At 37.6% G+C, this 20,632-nt stretch overlaps 1 protein-coding gene across 1 annotated transcript in view; it reads right to left on the bottom strand.

The window, feature by feature from the left end:
• Positions 1-7,298: 7,298 nt before the first annotated feature.
• Positions 7,299-20,632, bottom strand: part of TECTA (tectorin alpha) — a 65,120-nt gene continuing 51,786 nt past the window's right edge. The window contains exons 15-23 of the mRNA XM_006925244.1: positions 19,919-20,223; positions 17,356-17,466; positions 15,967-16,169; positions 14,900-15,063; positions 14,208-14,456; positions 9,554-9,716; positions 8,335-8,422; positions 7,931-8,047; positions 7,299-7,399 (exon numbers count right to left, since the gene is read on the bottom strand). Coding sequence (XP_006925306.1) covers positions 7,299-7,399; positions 7,931-8,047; positions 8,335-8,422; positions 9,554-9,716; positions 14,208-14,456; positions 14,900-15,063; positions 15,967-16,169; positions 17,356-17,466; positions 19,919-20,223 — 1,501 coding nt within the window. The remainder of the gene's footprint in view (positions 7,400-7,930; positions 8,048-8,334; positions 8,423-9,553; positions 9,717-14,207; positions 14,457-14,899; positions 15,064-15,966; positions 16,170-17,355; positions 17,467-19,918; positions 20,224-20,632) is intronic.

Here is a 20,632-nt window from a genome sequence, read left to right as displayed (position 1 = left end):
CAGACAAAGACATGACAAAAAAAGAAAATTATAGTGCAAAATTCCTCATGAACACTGATACAAAAATCCTCTACAAGATATTAGCAAACCAAATTTAGCAATACATTAAGAAGATTATACACCACGATCAAGTAGGATTTATTCCAAGGATGCAAGATAAGTGCAATATCCACAAATCAATTAACATGAATACCGCATAAGCAAACAGTAAGAGTAAGAATCATATGATCATATCAATAGATGCAGAAAAAGCCTTTGAGAAGATACAGCACCCTTTTATGATTAAAACACTTAACGAAATCGGTATAGAAGGAAAGTATCTTTACATAACAAAGGCCATATATGAAAAGCCCTCAGCCAACATTATACTTAATCGTGAAATACTAAAAACATTCCCTCTACAATCAGGAATAACTCAAGGCTGTCCACTAACACTACTGTTATTCAATATAACATTGGAGATCTTAGCGACTGCAATCAGACGAAAGAAAGATATAAAAGGCATCCAAATAGAAAATGAAAAATTCAAACTGTCACTATTTGCGGATGACATGGTTTTCTATATAAAATCCCTAAAGACTCCACAAGAACACTACTAGAAACAATAAGCAAATACAGTAAAGTCTCTGGATACAAAATCAACCTTTGAAAATCCACAACATTCATATACTCATAACAGTGTTAGAAAAAAAGTGGAAAAAAACAATTCCTTTTGCAATTGCAACAAAAAGAATGAAATACCTAGGAATAAATCTAACGAAACACTTGAAGGACCTATATAATGAAAACTATAAGACCCTATTAAAAGAAATCGAAAACGATACAAAGAAATGGAAAGATATTTCTAGATTTCTGTCTCCGATATCACTGATCTTTTCCTCCATTTGGTTGACTATTTCTCAAGCTTGCTATTTCATTTTTTTAACTCTTACAGTGTGTTCATCTCCAGTTGTTCTATTTGATTCTTTTTGGGGAGTTCATTCTCCTTTCTCTGCTCCTCTAGTTGTTTTTTCTATTCTTGAAATTGTTGATATGACTCGTTTTGGAACTCAAGGAGTTTTTTTCAGAAGGACCATCCTGAATTCTCTGTTATTTAAATTGCATATTTCTATTGTCTGTAAGTTTATTTTCTGGAGAGTTTTCTCTTTCTTTCTGAGCTGCGTTGTCACCTTGGTTGTTCATGATGTTTAATGGACTATTTCTCTGTCTGGGCATTAATGGAAGTCTATTCTACTGTTTTTCCAGAAATATTTATTATGTAAAGGTCTCTCTTTAGCCTGTTGCAAAGAAGGCGCTTTTCTTTTGGTTTCTATAAGTGGCGTCCAAGCCTCTTGGATCCTTGCTTTATATAAGGTGTAATAACGCTTTTTAAATTTTCTCGTAGATATTTAATCACGCTCGCTACCCTCAGTTTCAGTTCCTGTCAGTGTCAGCCACAGTCTTGGCGGCATTGCTCAGATTCCCCTGGGGCTCCGCGGTAATCGGTCTTGGAGTTTATTGGAGGAGGGGCCCTCTGGGTTGGGGATTGGGCGCTGTGGCTCAGAGTCCTTTTTCCAGCTGTGTATGGTAAAAATCAACTCTTGTTTCTCTGTAGTCCCGTCCCACTTCTCTGCTTTTTGCCCTAATGACTGGGCCCTGCAGCTTTCCCAGGCAGGGTTGTTCGGGGAACTCGTCCCAAAAACTCGTCGCTCCTTCACTCCTCCCCGTCCTCCTACAGGGAGCTCCAGTAGCTGCAAGACTCAGCTTCTTTATTTCTCCGGGTCCGCCGCCTGATACCTGGGGTTCTGACCTGTGGTAGCTCTTATGCGCAGATCCCACACTCAGATGTGTTGGTGTGCAATTTGGGTGTTTTTTGTTGAGTTTTAGATGTTCAGCTTATTGTTGTTTCAAGGGGAGAGATCTGGGGATGTCTCTCACTCCACCATGTTTTTAAAAAACAAATATAGTTTTTAAATTAAAAAAAAAATTCTTTGCATTCTGGATAGGTCCAATGCAAATATTTCCAAGACCTAATGTAATTAAATACATATCCCTTTCAATAAAATAGGATAATACCAGTAGATTATTGTACCTTAAACTATTTCACAAAGAAATTCAAGAGTTAAGAGGAAAAATTAAATGATTTAATATTAGAGAAATTAATTTAATTCTAAGTCAAATGTTCTTTGTTCTTAAAAGACATAAAAGGCTACTAACATTTTAATATTTTTTTATCATTCTAACACTAACATTAATATGATACTAATATCATTAGAAGCTGAAAATTACCAAATAAACCTACACAGACAAGTACACGTATATGCATTTGTGTTTTTTTTAGTTAATACTTTATGCCTTATATGATACAACTTAAATTTAATATTTTCTAATTTCACTGTCAAAATGCAACATGATTTAAGATTGAACAACATTAAATACAAATACAAATATACAAGTATTAGTTATGAATGTTGCTAAATGAGCAGAAGGTATTATTTCATCTAATGAGAGAATATCTTAGTTTCAAAACTATTTCACAATTAACATTTTATGCTAACAAATAAAATAGTAGCTAACCCAGAGACCACATGCAAACAGAAACACACAACAAGATGTACAGTGAACATTCTTCCTCCATTTGTTGTTTAGAATTTGATTGCTGAGCTCTTAATGGAATGATGAGAGTTTTGTGTTTTATTTCTATCTATAGGCAAAGAGATCTGTCCCTCTGTTGTCTTATATGAGCGTCATATTTCAGCAAACATAATTAAATCATCACAAACAGAGCCTTCCGTTAGTCAGACCAGAGTTATTGCTGTTGAGCTTTAATGCATATGAAAGTACTTCACATTCTGCTGAGGGAAAAGAAAGGCCGCTAAATATTTCATGGGTTTTTCTTGATCAGATTATTTCTCAAAATTTTAAAGAGACACTTAATTTTTCTCAACAGCTATTTTTGGCAACACATTAGAGAAATAGATATTAAGGACAAAATTTACATGGAATGCCAAGAGCTGGTACTTTCCTGGAATGATGCTTACTGTGTCCATAAAAATAAATATCACACTGTTCACCAGAAAATGTCCTTGGCATTTTATGTGTTCTCTAAAGCTATATTCTGGTAATGTTCTGCGTCTACGGTTTCAAAGAGGGGGAGAAATCATATTTTGAATGGTGTGGTTCAATATGTATTTGGGTTTCATGCAAAAGTAAAAAGAAGACACTAGAGGGAGCTGATTTTCTTTTTACTGGGTTGTACCACAAATGCCAGTGCAACAGGGCCCTAAAAAAATGCCATCTTGTTCTCCTGACCAAGACCGAATTGCAACGATATACGGGGTGTAGAAATTCTGAATTCTAGGAGAGAGGCTGAAAGTTTCAGAATGGGAGTAGATGTTTAATTAATTTTAAGTTAGTAAAAATGTAATTCTTTATTACCCTAAACCTGCATGTTTGTCATCTTTTGATAATTACATAATTTCTTTGGTTGAAAATTTTTTTTTTTAGTTTCAAGCTCTCACTAAATGTCAAATAGGTCTAAAAATAGCTAGACTATTAGACAAAGTAAAAAAATTAGTGCTCTCAAGTCTTTCCATGAGGATTTTGTGTAGAGCACATATCTATTACTGGTTAAGAAACTAATTATAGTATTCGCAATTGTCAGAAATACCAGACCCTAAGGTGTTGTTTCTTTTGCTATCAGACAAATACCAAATTAATAATATTCCCAATTAAATTCTTTTTTAACCTTTTCTAAGCATGTACATTTTTTCCCCCTTCCTTGAGGCAAATCTTTTTGAGTGGCAGGAAAAAGCGATGTTCTGAAATTATCTAAATATACACCATCATCTGGTTTACATTTGTATAGTGCCATTTTTTAATAAAAGAATATTTGAAAAGAAGCTTGATATCCTCATTTTATAAAGAGCAAAGTTAAGATATTTTGATGTGAAATGATTTGTTTCAAGCAGAGAATTAATAGTAGATTGAGGATCATCTTCCAGTTTTGCTTTCCAGTTAGTCAACCAAGGGACCTGTTTGTTTTTAGTTCTGTAGACGTATTTCTCTTTAATACAGATAGGAGTGATTAATTCAAAAACAGCATGGCAACTGTTACCATGGATTTCTAGTTCTTCTTCCTCCCATGCTCATGGGAAGTTTACAATTCCCCGCTCTCTGAAAGTTGGTTACAGTGATAAAAGCTTTGGCTTTGGTCAATGAGATGGGAACAGAAGTGATATGTGTCCCTATTGGGGTGTGATTCTCCGCATTCTCTCCTCTTGACAGGATGAACTCAGAAGCCTTGTGTTGAGCTGGCAGTATCAAAAGCTAATGCAATCTCAAGAAATAACAAGCGTTAGTGAGAATGTAGTGAAAAAGGATCCCTGGTGCACTGACTGAGGGATTATAAACTGGTGCAGCCACTAAGGAAAACGGTATGAAGTTTCCTCAAAAGATTAAGGATAGAACTACCATATGACCCAGAATTCTACTTCTGGGTATTGATCCAAAGGAAATAAAAACACTAACTAAAAAGATATCTGCACGCCCATGTCCATGCAGCATTATTTACAATAGTCAAGATATAAAAACAATCTAAGTGTCCATCGAAAGATGAATAGGTAAAGAAAAGTTGAGCGCGCGCGCACACACACACACACACACACACACACACACACACACACACACACACACAGAGGAATATTGTTCAGCCATAAAAAAGAAGGAAATCCTGCCATTTCTGACAACGTGAATGGAAATTGAGGGCATAATGCTATAAGAAAAAAAATTAGACAGAGAAAGAGAAATAGTGCATGATCTTATGTAATTGTGGAATCTAAAAAATTGTGGATACAGAGAACACATCACTGGTTGCCAGAGGCAGGGGGTGGGGAGTGGGTGAAATGAGTGCAAGCGATCGTAAAGTACAAACTTCCAGTTACAAAAATAAGTCCTGGGGATAGAATGTACAGGATGGAAACTATAATTAACAATACTATATTGTATTTTTAAAAGTGGCTAAGAGAAGATCTTAAAAGTTATAACTATGTGTGGTGATGTATGTTAACTAGACTTATTGTGGTGATTATTTCCCCAAATATACATATATCGAATCATTATGTTGTACCTCTGAAGCTAATATGTTATATGTCGATTCTATTTCAATTTAAAAAGTGTGTTTCTGACATGGAGACAAAAAATAAACCAATGGAAAACAATCAAGAGCTCACAAACAGAAGCACAGAGATTAAAACTTGATAGATGATAAAAGTGGTACCACAGTTCTCTGGGGAAAGGATAAATTGTTCAATAAATTTTGTTGAGAAAAAAAGAAAATAAAGTCCCTATCAACCTCGATTTCAGGGTGAATAAGAGGATCAGAGCCCTCTGAATGAGCAAGAAAGAAACCTTTGTTATTTAACACTAAGATTCTGGGGTTTTCTGTTATGGCACCACCACTTAGTTTATCCTGATGGCAGACTAGTTAAGGATGTCAACCAAGTGAGAAATCCAAAGGCCAAGAATGAAAATGTGGCAAGAAAAGATTAAATTAAAAAGCTTTAACAAACCCAAAGTACTTAATATAGAAATCTCTAATGACTTTGACATGAAAATCAATAAAGAGGAGTTATTAAATATTAAAGTCCTCATATGTTTTTAGTTAAAATTCATCTAAGGAAATCAAGTGAAAAAATAAATGAGACATTATTGTGTTCAACTCAGATTCTGATTGTGAAAACCTTAATCTTAAACTGTGTAAATGAGTGTGGTGCTTTAACTCATCTGAATCTTCCAATCTTGAAGTCGGGGGCAATCTGGAGTTGAAATTTCCATGTGAAAAAAGACCATGTATATAGCAACAATATCTATCACAGTGAGGAAGACATATTGTGTCTCACCTAAAATAGATGGTTTGATTTCTTAATCCATCTCGATGTACAGCATTTTCCCAAAAGATCTTAAGATGTCCAAGTTGAAGCAGGTGCATATTTTTCTTCATCAATATCAGTTGTCCTCTTCGCCACATAGCATGTGTGACTGCCAAGACAAGCTAGAATTTCTTGACACTCTCAGAGGGCTGGGAAAACAAAGCAGCTCATTCTATATCACACTGCTTCAACCCAATGACATGCAGTGTGGGTGCCTTTACACCCATACTGTAAGATAACTGTAATTGTATCCATACCCATGGTCAAGGACACTAAGAATTTCTGCTCAGCTTTTCACAGAGTTCCCAGAAAAATTCAAAATTATCATCAGCTTAAATCTAAACAACTTCAAAATAAATTTGAAGTATTTCTTGTAATGTAGATTTTAACTCATTTATAACCTTTAAAAAGAGTCATTCCAGGGATTTATTTTGCAGGCCCTCCATTTTATAGTTAATTATAGAAAATATGTGCTTATATACTACTTACAAAAGAGAACCCTGCCTACTTCTCTTCTACAGCCTCTTATTGCCCTACTAATGCTGTGTAAGTACACGCGAACAGTCATATAACAAAATGCATTCAAGCTCTGTCTAGCAGTACAGACCTGGTGCAATTATTACTGCTCCTGCTTCATTTTTAAAATCAGAGCATGCTATTTGGTATGCACTAAGAATGATTCCAGCCACCAAGTAATGAGAATACTTGAACAAAAAGTTTATTTAGGCACAAAACACATTTAAAATTATTTGGTTGATTTGTAAAAGAGAAGGAATAGGATCTAAGGGGACAGGATGAGGGGCAGGGGTCTGTAGGTCTGCAAACAATATACCCAGTGACCAAGCTTCCTGGCAAAGATGAAGGACATGGAGATAGGGAAGAAATTCGTCATAAAGAGAAGAGAGCAACATACGCATATCATAGATCAGACACTTCCAAACTCTGGAAAGATTCCTTAGAGAGAGTCAAACCTCCTAGTCACTTGCTCCTCAATATTGTTCCACAGGCCGTCTCTTTTATAAAAACTATGATCCAGAAACAGCAGTGGTTCGACAGACTTCTCTGGTCAGATTTCCAGCTAGACTTTTCTAACTAGATTTTTATCCCCCTCTAGTGGTAATTCATGTGAACCAAAGTTTCTAGTGTCAACTGTTTGGAAATTTTAGGCCAGATTACATGCTTTCCACAGCTGGCTTTTAGAAGCCCTGTTGTGTACTTTGAAAGAGGAGCTTGGAATCTCGCTCTTTTCCAGATCATTTGAGGCAGGTGGCGTTGTTTTGAGATGCTGGTCACTTTCAAATAGGTTTTGACTTAAGGGCACACACCTTTTATTCTACAGGGAATTGAAGTAAGTAAATTACAGTACTTTATATAGCAACCTTGAGTTAATTATGAGGTCATGCCTAATTTATAGACAAAATGCCATAATGAAATCTGGGTCATGATGAGAAGAAGCATCCAAACTTGAAGTTCGATGGAGGTATTAGAGGCTGTGAACAGAAAGGAACATTGTAAGGCATATGGAAAAAAAAAAAAAAAAAAACCTGTTTGCTAGAGATCACTTTTGCAGTTCTTAACTGAATAAAGGAAACTACATTGCCGAGAACCCACTTTATCCATATGGCCCTGACTGGGGCAGCAACCTTCGGAAGGCTCCTGCAAACCTCAGTGGGCACCGGGGAGACCATGTACTAAAGGCTACTGCAGGAAATCTTGTTGGTTGGATCAAACATTCCAATCCCAACCACAGCCTAGTAGACTTGACAGACAAATTTAAAACCAATATTTGGTCCTTAAATAGATGGATAACTTATTTTTTTTTAAAATCACCTTCATCTTTTAGATAAAAGAGCAAGGATCCAAAGGTTTAAAGAAAAACAAAATTGTTTCCATCTTTCTTTCTTAATTTCTGAATTTCCATGGGTCAGTGACTCAGTGGGCCTCAGTTATGAATTTCTCCTTCTCAGTGTAAAGATCTTCCTGTGCCCCAGCTGCTTGCCCTGAATGGGAGGTATGTCTACCTCTGCAGCTCTTGCCGTCCTCCTGCAGGGTTCCTGTCACACAGCTACACAGAGGCCCCTCTACCCGGCTTGTGCAAATCTGCTCGCACCCTCCATTGTCCTCACACCAGTCCAGTCCTAAAAAAGAGTAGTTGGTAAAATTAACTTCTGACAATTCAACTCTTCAACTCATATCTAAGGGCAAGGCTTTAAAGAGAGGAGAGAAAAAAGAAAAGTGTCATTGTGAGTTTTTCATAGTCAAGGAAAAGATTTCATTATGAAGTGGGCAGTCTTCTCAGACTGGTGTCTTTAACCTCCTCATTCATCAGATTCACCTCATAGGTGAAACACAGGCAAGAGTTAGCTCAAGTCTTAAAATCTCACTGTTTTAATAATTTATAGTCTGTTTTAGGGAATATACATACTTTTTCTTCTAATAGGTCCAACTGAAATGATCTGTTCTTTAGGTTCTTTGGCATAATCTGCAGCAATCCTGGAATTTTGCGGGCAGGTCTGAAAGACAGAACACCGGAGGGAAAACTTCACATAATTAAGCTGATAACTTATTCTTCACCATGTTTCCACCTCCAAAGAGGCAGTGGTTCCAGCCCCAAGTTCTGTCATTGCTCAGATTAATTAGAACGAATGACTTCTTGATCACTGAGTCCACTGTGACTCTAGGCTTTATATTGAAGAGAATTAAATATATTCTCCACACTAGAAGTAGATTCAAAGAGCTTCCCTTCCCAGCAATGAGCATTATTGTATCTTATCAGATAGTAATGTTTGCAGTAGCATGTGTAAGTAACCCTGACCATAATTCACATCTCTATTCTGAAAACATGGGATAAGCAGAAAGCTGGAATGTTAAAGCTTGAGGACCCAAGGACCAGTGCAATAAAATCTTAGCAACATTAGCCATATGTGGAGGGATGTCCATCTGGCATGGAAGACATGATTGGTTTGCAATTTCATCCCGCCAGCCCCTCCAGAGCTTCCACAACTCTAGTGTGTCCCTGGATGTTCTGTAGAACAATTCCTGTCTAAAGAAAACCTAGATAAGCTACATCCTGAGCCTAGCAGTTTGCTTCTATAGTGGAGTAGAACATGACCCCACTGTTCACTTCAGATTCAGGTGGCTTGGTTTCTTGAGACTCTGCTGTAGTGATTCTCAAAGGGCCACTTTTGCACCCCTGCCCCATGCAAGGGACAACTGGCAGTGTCAGGTGACATTTTTGGGTGTTGCAACTAGTGGGGGAGGTGCCACTAGCATCTAATGGGTAGAGGCAGGGATGCTGCTAAATGTCCTACAATGCACAGAACAGTCCCCACAACAAAGACTGACTTGGTCCAAAATGGAAATAGTTCTGAGGTTTGAGAAACCCTAATCCAGTGTTACTCCAATGACAGACTGATGCTTCAGAGATAGGGAAGAAGAGTAAATGGACATCATTCCACTATGTTCTTTCTTATTGTGCTACCAAAGATGACTGCTACTCCTAAGCATCTGAAGATGGTTCTAATTCAGCCACTTCCAGGTGGTGTGAGACCTAAAGAACTCTACAGAGTCACATAGATCCTTTCATTTGCTGAGAAAACTGGGGCAGCAAGAAATAAGGCTAAGCATTTACTTTTCACACTTACTATTTTACAAGAATACTTCTCTGAATCGCAGAGTGACACTGCACAGTGAATATGAACTTCATCATAATCCCCAATGAACTTGAAGACTGTGACATGAAAGCGACAGGTTAGGGAGACACCGTTCTCTTCAATGCCAATGGTATTATCTTTAATGTTCTGACACCTATTACGAAAAAAAAAATTAGAATCTTTGCTTCACACTTTCATATTTCATATAAAACCATTGCTAATGGTAAAAATGCCTTTGCATTTGAAAGTAATTTCTGCACTGTGTGAATTTGTCATTTATTATTATTCCTTTATATTTACATAGTTAGTTTTAAAAGCATCAGATAGCACCTTTAATTAATAGTCTAACTGCAACTAAAAACAAAACAACTGTAGGGGCAGCGCTCAGCTTCCCTCGGCTCCAGTTCCTCATTCTGCCACTCAAAATGCTGTGTTTTACTGATATTAGTCTAACAAGTGCAAAATTACATCTTCTGTAGTTTCTTAAGTTAATTACCAATTTAGGGAGGGGATCCTGATCCAAACCTTATCCCTCTTCCCACATGTTGAAATAGATGGGAGCAGGAGGAAAATGAAGAACAGCCAAGCTGAAGAACTGCTCTGATTTAAGTGACTGTCTCTTTCCTCACCTCCCCCCACCACTTTTTTGTAGTGTTGAGCCAATAAGCAATGACACCTGCAGCCCTCCTTCAGGCACAGATAACTTGCCTCCATTATGTAGTTCCCCAAATGTATCATAGTCTCTTATGCCCCAGACTCTTTTCACATAATAATTTCCCCACTGGAAGTTTTCTTGCACTTGTTCTCATGAATGAATTCTGCTTTTTCTCTAATACCAGTCTATGTCCCCCATCCACCTTACAAATATCCCCTAGTCCTGTCCTGACCAATCAGAAATAAGTGGCTTTTCCTGGATTTGCCAACAGCACCCTGTTGAGCCCTTAGAGTGCAAGAATCAAATCATAATCCTCACTATGTCTCCAACACACTGCATGGCATGTAGTAAGTGTTTAAAAATCTCTTTTGGGTGAATGCATTAGTGAATGAATGAATCGTGCTGCCATGGTCAAGGGTGGCTCATAAGAGCCAAGAAGTTCTTTAAACTGATAAAGATAAAAAGGGTGACTCTTTTTCCTATCTTCCTTTCTCCTAGCCCACAGAATTAATAGCTTAGTTGAATAGAAAATTAAAACTTAAAGTAATCCTTCAGCATTCCCACACCTATTAAGTTTAAATTAGTCTTCAAGGCAATAGTCTCTTAAATGCTTTGAAACAAAAACTTACTTGTCATGTTGTTTCTTGTTGCTGTTACTCATTTGAATAATCTAAATTGGTTTAAAGATTCTAAAATGTTCACTGCCCATGATCTTCAGACAGACTTTCTCTCTAACCCAGATCTCCAAACTCCCAGAAAGATGATTTAAGGTTTAAGTATTCGAAGATCATGGAGCAGAAGGAAGGGGCTCAGAGAATCAGGGACAGGCTGTCTGGACACCTGCCTTAGTGTGAGCAAACAAAACAAGCACTAGATCTTTTGTCCATTCTCAGAGGAAGAATCGTCCTTTCCTTTGTCTGGGCATATGAAGAGAAAAGAGAAGTGACCTGCTTGACCCCAGAACTCTGAGTCACTAATGCTGGTGCCACCTCTGCCCTCTACATAGCTGGAGAGGAACAGATGATCCCCCCAAATTCTGAGGTGGACCCATTTTGCTGCTCACTCATTCAGCATTGAGCATCAGTTTTCCTGCAAGTTCATTGGAAAAAAACAATATCTACATCCCTCCAAGAAAGGTCAGAAGGACTCATGAATTAAAATTCTCCCACATGACAAAATCACTTTACACCTAACAATAGTTTAATTTGAAGGCCCTTATTCAAACTCTGGGGAAAGCTGAGATTTATGAACATGCTTATTGACTCACTCTTTCTCAGAGTCAAGTCTATTAACTACTATTTTAAAAATGCTCAGTGCCACAGTGACCTTCAAAGGAGGCACAGCCATATCACTTGGGTTTGCATTTGTATAGTGGCTCAGATTTTAGCCTTTTCACTTTGGGAAGACAGGTGGAGAAAAGAGGAAGGGAAGGAAGGAAGGGGAGAAAAGACACACAGAAAAAAGGAGAACTATGACATTAGCTTAAGCAACTAGGCCTGCAAGACACCAAGTAGTCACCAAGTCCTCCCCTTTGTCTCTGAGGAAGCTAAACACCAATATAGAAAGTCAAATGCCTTAGTGAGATCTTTGCTGAAAATTCCACAGTATGCCTCAGCAACCCATGCCATGAGCCAGGCCTGGCTAGTTCAGGAGTCAGTGTGTCCTGATACCTGGAGGGATCCTTCCTCTGCTCTTCACTCATTGAGTGGCCTTGGCTTAGCTGTGTACCTAACCTCTCTGTGCCTGTTTCATCTGCAAAATGGTGAATATTTATTGTTTGTCTGCCCAGAACCATACTCTTCTTTGGATGAACCATTCTTTTCCATTCGACCTTAAAGTTAATTACATAGTGTTGACCTAGGACACACTGCTCCCAAATCTGGCACCTTGGCATATTGAATACTTTAAGGTAAATGAGTTGAGAAAATGTCAGAAGTGGGAAGGTCATTCTGACTTCCTCCCTGACCCTTTTCACCTGAAAAAGGTCAAAAAATCTTAATGTGATGCCGCATCCAGAAAGTGGTAAATCCTGCCACATCCAGCACAGCCCTGGAAAATAATCCTGAGTGGAAATGGTGGGAGATTGAGAAAAGAAAGAAGACAGAAAGCTGGGATCGGGAGGCCCAATATCCACTGATGATGGAATAGAGAGCGACTTTATTTTTGCAAGTTGCTTTTATACAAGAGCATACATTTGCTGGCTAAAATGAGATAATCCCCACCCAACCTCCACCTCCTACTAAAATCATTTGCATTTCAGCACCTGCATTGTTCTCCGATCAGTTCCTCCTTCCCATTCTTAGGAGGATTTGTGGAGGCGAGGCAACCTTTGGTTGGCCTCACAGATTGCAAGAACCTTGCCAGCTTACAACCTGCTCTCCACAATGTGAGAGATGTTCCCCCATACCTGGAGGAAAGGAGCATCCTTGTCTCCAAACACAAAGGGACTCAGAGAAGAAAGTGAACAAATGGGCCTTGCCAAGTTTCCCCAGTTCACTACAATCTCTTCACACACTTTGACCTATCATTCTGATCCATGAGTGTCCACTCTTCACCAAACCTAGCATAAAACACTCAGGTTTAACCATTTGTTTGGGTCTTCACTTCCCTATGAAAGCTCCTATGTCACATAAAATATATTAAATAAATTTGGATGTTTTTCTTCTGTAATTTGTCTTTGTCCATTTAATTTTTAGACCCAGCCAGAGACCCTAAGAAGGTTAGGAAGAACTTTCTTCTCCCAGACACCAGGGATTTTTATGTTTCATCCCATACAAACAAAGGAAAAGCAGTAATATGAGAAAAACTAATCATATTCCTTTCCAAGGTATCTCTGAGTTGGAATTAGAAGAAATGCTCACTCCTTGGTAATTACAATGCTGTAAGAATGCAAGTCTAGGATTGCCAGTATCTAATGAAATCAATGATAGAGACAGACACAGAGACAGAGACAGAGACAGAAAGAGACTGAGAGAGACAGAGAAAGACAGAGACAGAGACAAGGGACAGAGCAGGGGATGGGGAGAGAATTGATAACATCTAGCTCCCTGGATCCAATCATCCTTGAGGCCATGTCCACTTCTGTGATTTGGTTTTGTAATCATTAAATGCTTTGTTTTTTGCACAAGCTAAGGTAGAATTAGTCTCTACCACATCTAATAGAAAAAACTTTGATTGATATAGTCATTTGCTTTAAGAATTATTGCATTAGGGTTATGGAAATGTTCTAAAATTAGATCATGGTGATGGTTGCACTCCTCTTGTAAATTTACTAAAAATCATTTAATTTTACACTTAAAGCAAGTACATTTTATTGCATATAAACTATGTATGAAATAAATGAAATAAAGCTTTTTAAAAAAAGAATTATTGTTGCTGGACATAACCCAGTGATTTTAAAAAATAAAGATAATTATCATTGTTGTTATTTGGTCTATAGTCTTTTCTTCTTTTTTATTCATTCAATACATTCTGTTTCATCACCATAATATTTCAGAAAATATACTAAGTGCTGGGCATACAGTTGTGAGTAAAAAGAAACTCTTTGATTTTGTAAGCTATTATTCTAATTCTTTTTTGATTTTAATAGTCACCAATCTTTAGTTATGCTCATTATATCTTTTCATTTGCAGATGATCCATATTTCTCTCAAATTGAAATTCAAAGTATGCAGGACAGAATCCCCTCTTTGATCACACTGAGAATATTTTTGTAGTTAATGCCGCATGGCCTTGGGGATCTACCACTAAATTACTATGTGACTTTAAGCAAGTTGCTTGCTCTCACTAAGCCTCAGCCTTTTCATCTATAAAATGAGGCTTAGACTACCTACCTTATAGGTTGTTATGAGAATTTGATAGTTCATAGATGCAAGATGCTGGCCCTGTAGGTAGTCAACAAATATTAATTCCCATTTTCATCTCTAAAAAATGATATAGACTAATATTATACTAAAGGCTCTAAGATTATCCTTAATAAGAGGCTACCCACCCTTCTTCAATGATGAAGTATCGGAGTTTATCATTACTGTCACGTGAGGGGGTTGCATAGCATTTGTTCAGTGTCAGGATCAAATGTGTGGCATCGGCTCCGACCACAAAAACCCCTACATACAGTACATCTCGAGTAGTCAATACCACTTCACCCTGGCGGTAAGGATGTTTGTAGGAGGCATTTTTGTAGAGTGCCATCTTTGTGGTAAAGCTGCCTTCTTGGGTTGGAACCGTCAGGTTAATGACACTAAAAGGGAAAAAATCATGATGTGGAGAACACTAAACAATTATTTAAGCTGAAATACCATTTTTTAAGCTGAAAATACAGAGTGAAGGCAAAGCAAATAGTAGTAAAGTCTAAGGCTGCACTGTCCAATTTTAATAGACACATGTGGCAATTAAAATTAAATAATTAAATTAAATTAATAATTCAACTCCTCAGCACCCCCAGCCACATTTTAAGTGCTCAATGGCTATATATATAGCTATAATATTGGATAATACAGATATAGAACATTTCCATCATTGCAGAAAGTTTTATTGAACAGTGCTAGTCTAAGGCATTTAAGTGCAAAAAAATATGATTTTTCCCCTAGTGCTTCAAAGATAAAAGCTAGCAATTTTGATTATGCTAACCTTAACTGTCAAAGAAGAGACAAAGTCCTGCACATAGCCCATGAGATTCTTTACCTTAGCATAGGCTTCACGACAGAGTCTAAGGAGATCTTGATATCCAGCTCATAAGCACACGAAAATTCCACATTGATTGTCCGGTCCCTAGTGATGATGTTGCCAGTGTTGTTGGCACTTTCGATCCAAATTGTGTTTTTATACATGATATGTGTGCCATTGGACTGCAGAGCAAAGGGAGGTCAGAAATCATTAAATCTAGGAGTATGTGGCTTGCATTTAGAACCCACGCCCTGAAAGTGGAGAAATTGCTTTATTCTGTATTTAACCCACAGGCTAATATAAATCAGTATGGAGCTAGCCTTAGTATTTATTTAAAAAAATAGAAAAAAAAATATTACAACAGATGTCCACAGCACCCTTTAGTCTGATAACCTTAGATGCCTATACAGGGCATTTTAATGAATTCTAACTACAACCAACCCCCCAGTTATCCGTGGGAACCTATGCATGGGACAGCATAAAGAATTGCCATCATGAGCTAATATAAGTCTTCTTTTTTAACTCTTAATTCAAAATCTCTCCTCTACCAAATCTTTTACTAGACATGCCCACAAATATCAAAATTAACAAATGCAAGTTTCATCTTCTTACTCCTTTTTCTCCCTGATAAAAGTGTTAATGAATAAAAACAGTTATCAAAAAAAAAAAAAAAGAGTGCAAAGGATCAGGAAGAAGAGAAGCAAGAGGCTTTGCTAACCTATAAATTGGGACACTGTTGTCCCCCCATATAGCTGAACCCAGCTGTATTTATGTGGAAGAACAACAGAAACATGAAACATGAGAGGTAACAGAAATTTGTCAATGTATGGGGCAAAGGATGACAACAGACAGTGCAAACCAAGGAAAGAAGCACCTTACCTATCACGCTCTTTCAGTTCAATCAACCACTTAGCACCAAATGACCATTCTCCTTTGTGTCTTTCATTTCATATATGCCTTTTGCTGTTTTGCAAGGATATTTCTAAATGGCTTACTCTGAAGTTGGCTTTAAGGACAAGCAATGTGCAAACACTTGTAAAGTCACTATCTCTGCTAGGTGTCCTTTCTGGCCCACAGTTTCTCACCTGAACAATGTTTCCACAATTCCCTTTGGTGTTGTTGATCTGAAAGGAGATAAAATCTTCCCCTTCAATGCCAGTGCACTGTCTGTCATTGATTCTTACACCCTCTCTCTCAAAACCAAGCTGGAAGAGTTTGCACTTAGATATGGACACTTCCATCTGGGATGCCTTGCAGGTCACCTCTGCATCAATAATGTCATGTGAGTCTGTAGGAAAGTTATTACAAAAGGCAAGTCAGTCTCGATGCAGAAGTCAAGGAAAGGCATCCATTAGTTTCCTTTAGAAAAGGCTAATGATTTTTGCGCAAAGGCTGTGGCATTTCTAACTAAGCTTTGATCAAACCAAATGAGTACATGAATTCATTCAAAGCAATAACTGGGATATTACATCTATTTTTCTAATAGATGAAAATAATAATAAAGTGTCTTTTGTCTTTTTTTTATAAACCAGGACTCCCTCCCCCCACCCTCCACACTTTAGTGGTAGCTGCTTTTCCTGAGCTACATACCACACCTGGCTCACTGTGTCTTGGCTAAAGAATATGCCCCAAGCAAGAGCAGCACTAGCCACGCTACCTCAAATCCTCAGCTGATTCCCAGGTGAGCACTAGTAGCTCTTGTTTTCTGAAATGGTGATGCACTAATTGACATTTTCTGTGAGTACATAAACAAAGGCTAATGAGCACTATAGAAACAAAGAAAAACACTTTTATCTGCTTAAACAGCACATATTGTCCCCTCCTATGGAGTCTTTTAGTCAATTAGGCTTCCATTCCACTCTCTAATGATGTTAAATTTAGCACATGCCTTCTGAGTTACTTGGTTCAGGCAAGAGCATGGAACCAAGAGGTAAAATTCTCCTTCAAGTGACATCACGGGTATGTACTCCTATTATAAGCAGGCAGTGTTAGGAACAGAACCTGGAGTCCTAGTTGGTTATTGTTTGCTTCAAACATTTCAGCTGTTTCTTCAGGACCCACCAAAAAGTGAGGCCAGATAAAGCTGGTTTTAAAGGAGTCTTAAAGTATTCCCATCCTGATTCTTTCATGTTTTCGTCAAACCACCTTCCTTCTCTATAAGTCTAAAAGATCAGTTTGGATCTCTCTGATGTTGAATGTGGCCTCAGGTGGAAATTGCTGATTCCATTCATGTACAAATTTGTGTTATAATTTACTGCAGGAAAAGACGTAGCAATGAGAAAATGAACATTAGCCTACTATAAAGTGTTTAGATTGCTTCTTTGTTCTGTTTAAATGCTCATTAAACCTTTGCTATTTGGGTTTCTAACTTACATCACAGGGTGTGTGGGCTCCAATCTTGGAGCTTTTCTACGTGGTTACCAGGCCTGTCCCATTGGGCCTGTCTGCAGTAGGGGGTAGCAAATGTCACTCACTGTTTCCATAGGGGGGAGGCTCGATGCAGCCACACAACTCTCCTCCATTGTCCATCTCACAGGTTCGGTTGGGACAGTCTGCCCCCACACAGGGATCTTCGACCACTCCTGCTAAAAAGGAAAACAAACAGAAACATGCACAACTTCATTTTCACACCAACACACAGTAGCATGTGGTGGCACTCTGGATTTGCCACTTTGTTGGATTTGGTGATAGTCAGATGGCAGCCACAAATTAACAGACAGGGCAACCTCCCAGGAAATAATTACAACAGCTAAGTATTGGGCTCTTCCTATGGGCTTGACACTGCTTCATGCTTTAGTTGCATTATTTCCTCCAACCCTCACAAATGCTCTGTGAGCTAAATATTTTAACTCCCATTTTACAGCTAAAACTTGCCCAAGGTCACACACAGGTGAAGATGGAAGGCACAGATACTCTTAACTGCCAAGATATACCACAATTACTGCATTTAATACATTGCACTACAATCAGGTGCATTTGTATCTTTATAAAGAGTAAGGTCCAAATTATTTGTCTCTATATTCCCCAGTATCTTATAATAGGTGCTCAACAAATATTTGTCAAGAAAGAAAATTTTAGAGCTAGTAAAGTCCCAGAAAGTTCCCTTAAACCAGGACTTCCTAGTCTTTTTGATTCATGGTCTATCTTCCTCATAAAGTTCTAATTAATTTTATAAAAATAAACCAAAAACCTACACACAACTCACAAGCATTGACTTAGATTAATGGTACTGTTTTGCCAAGAAGGGAAAAACTGTAAGTAAAATATAAATGTATGTGAGGTAGAATCATCATATTATGAGCAATATTTTTGGAGCAGATGACCGCCTGCAAAATCTTTAACATCTCAGTTTGAGAAACACTAATTGAGAGCATTTTCTCAGTTTGAGAACCACTAATTGAGAGCATTTTCTTTAAGATACTCACTTCTTTAAAGAATCTCTCTCCCTGTCAAGATATAATAATACTCCTGTTCATCATGGTATATGATAGTGAGAGCTAAAGAAACAACTGTTCAATTCCAGCATGAGGCAAGTTAACTTCAAGAGTTTAAAAATGAAACAAAAAAATACAGGAGCTGTAGCACAGCTCCAGATGCCACACCCTCTGCTAAGTTACTAATTGTAATAGGTGGGAGTACAGGGATGGTTTAACATCACCCTGTCTTAATTCCTAGAAGGAAGACTGAATGAAAACTATCAGCATCATTTAAATACACTTATTTTTAAGGTTTTCTTATAAAGACTCTTTCACTTGCCCAGTATTTTCAGTACTTGAAGCAATGCTAAGCACTAGCAGCCCTTTGGTGAATGTTATGGTTGATTAACACAATATGAAAACAAACTAAGAGCATAATAGAAAAGGTATGGAGGCCACAGCCCACAGGAAGAAAAAACCTCATTTACAAATATGGTGGTTTTTCTGCCAATTGGTAAATAAGATACGCCCTTATACAGAGAGAGATTTTGAGATTAAAAAAACTAATATTTTTTAAAAAAATTCAAAACAATTTTTGAAGTTCAAAACAGTTAATTTTAAAGTTATTTAAAGTATTGCTCATTAATACAACAGAGTAAAATGTTAAAGTTATCAAAGCTAAGCATATCTATTGATTTCCAACAGACTAGTAATTCGCCTATTAAGAATTAAGAATTTCTCAAGTCACTGAATGCATATTCTAATTAACTATATTGTTTTTAGGTTCTGAATTACTATACTTGGTCAGGTTTGGTCTGCAAATTTTTTAGGTTCTGAATTACTATACTTGGTCAGGTTTGGTCTGCAAATTTCCCGATATGCATGCACAGTCTTGGTGGGCCAGTTCATGGTGGGACCTGTATGCACACAGGTTAGTGGTATGTGTCAAGGTACATGAACACATTCTGTTGGACACAGTATCATACTACATTAATGGGACGAAGTAACCATTTATGTTATGCACACACACATATTTGCTCCACTATTTGATAAACATAGTGAGAGAATGAACAAACAGAATAATAGATATAACATCAGAGTACAGAAAAAATATATACAAAAAATATATAAAAATCTATAGACCTTCATTTTATCACAATTTAATATATAATCCCTTTACAAATCCAACTACAGCTTCCTTTCAACAAAGAAGATATTTCCAGATCAATGCCAACTTGTTGCATGCCTTCTTTCTGATTTGGGCTCCAACTCATCTTAAAAGAAATGAGTTTGGGAACTAAAGTCAATCAGAAGTCCCATATTTTGTTCTTCTACCTCATAAGTCACTAAACTGGTACTCATCCAACCCAAAAAATCTTGTTTTCCTAAGTTGGTGTTCCAAATTCCATAACTGAACAGGAACTACAGGTGAGTGAGTTTCCACTGAAAATGCTCCTCATCAAATCTCTGCTACAGTTCACAACTCCCAACTCTCCAGCTCTGGAAGTAGATTTATGGGAAAGATAGAGACCAGCCAGCCAAACTAGTCAAAGCAATGCAATCAGCAAAGTTATTCCTTTAACTTAGAAAAGGATCTGTAGAAATAAAATAATTCTCTTACAGCAATTCTCCTTCTCAATCCATTCAGTGCTGAGGATTCCAAATGAGCGACAGGACTCTCCATAGGCAGATAGGGAGCCGCACAGCTGGAACTTCTTGTGGTTGTAGCAGCCATCTAGGTAGCAGGACTCGTAGAAGGGAAGGGGGTCAAGTAGCCCATAACAGGGCTGGAAGAAGCCCTTCATGTCCGTGAGCTTCAGGCAGTAGCCATCACCCTGCATCTTCTGGATGTGCACGTTATCACACGTGGCTGCATACTGTGAGAACTGCAGCTCATTGCAGCTGGGAACAAGAGGTTTGGTCAGGCTAAGTGAAGCAAAAGCAACCATCTGAGATCTCCAATGGAAGTGAAGACCATGTCTGTTATCTCTTTTGCTAACCCAGGGTTAGTGCAATATGCCGATTCCAACACTAACTGGCTAAGTGACTTTAGGAAATTTAGGTCATTTCTATTGTTAATACCACCGGGATAAATGAGGGTAAAATAATGGATTAGTAGCCAAGTGTTAGACAAAGGTAGATATTGACATTATAACCATTAACCTTTCATATAATGGATGGATATGTAGTTGATACAATAACCTGTTAGTAACCAAGTTATTACATATATCATATATCATATGATACATATATGATTACATTTATCAATTATTATTATATTATAAACAATAATGATAGTTACTATAATAATAATAATGACAGTTCATAGAATTAA

This window comes from Pteropus alecto, unplaced genomic scaffold, assembly GCF_000325575.1.
Source record: "Pteropus alecto unplaced genomic scaffold, ASM32557v1 scaffold479, whole genome shotgun sequence".
Classification (NCBI taxonomy): Eukaryota; Metazoa; Chordata; class Mammalia; order Chiroptera; family Pteropodidae; genus Pteropus; species Pteropus alecto.
This window is presented reverse-complemented; position numbering and strand designations above follow the sequence as displayed.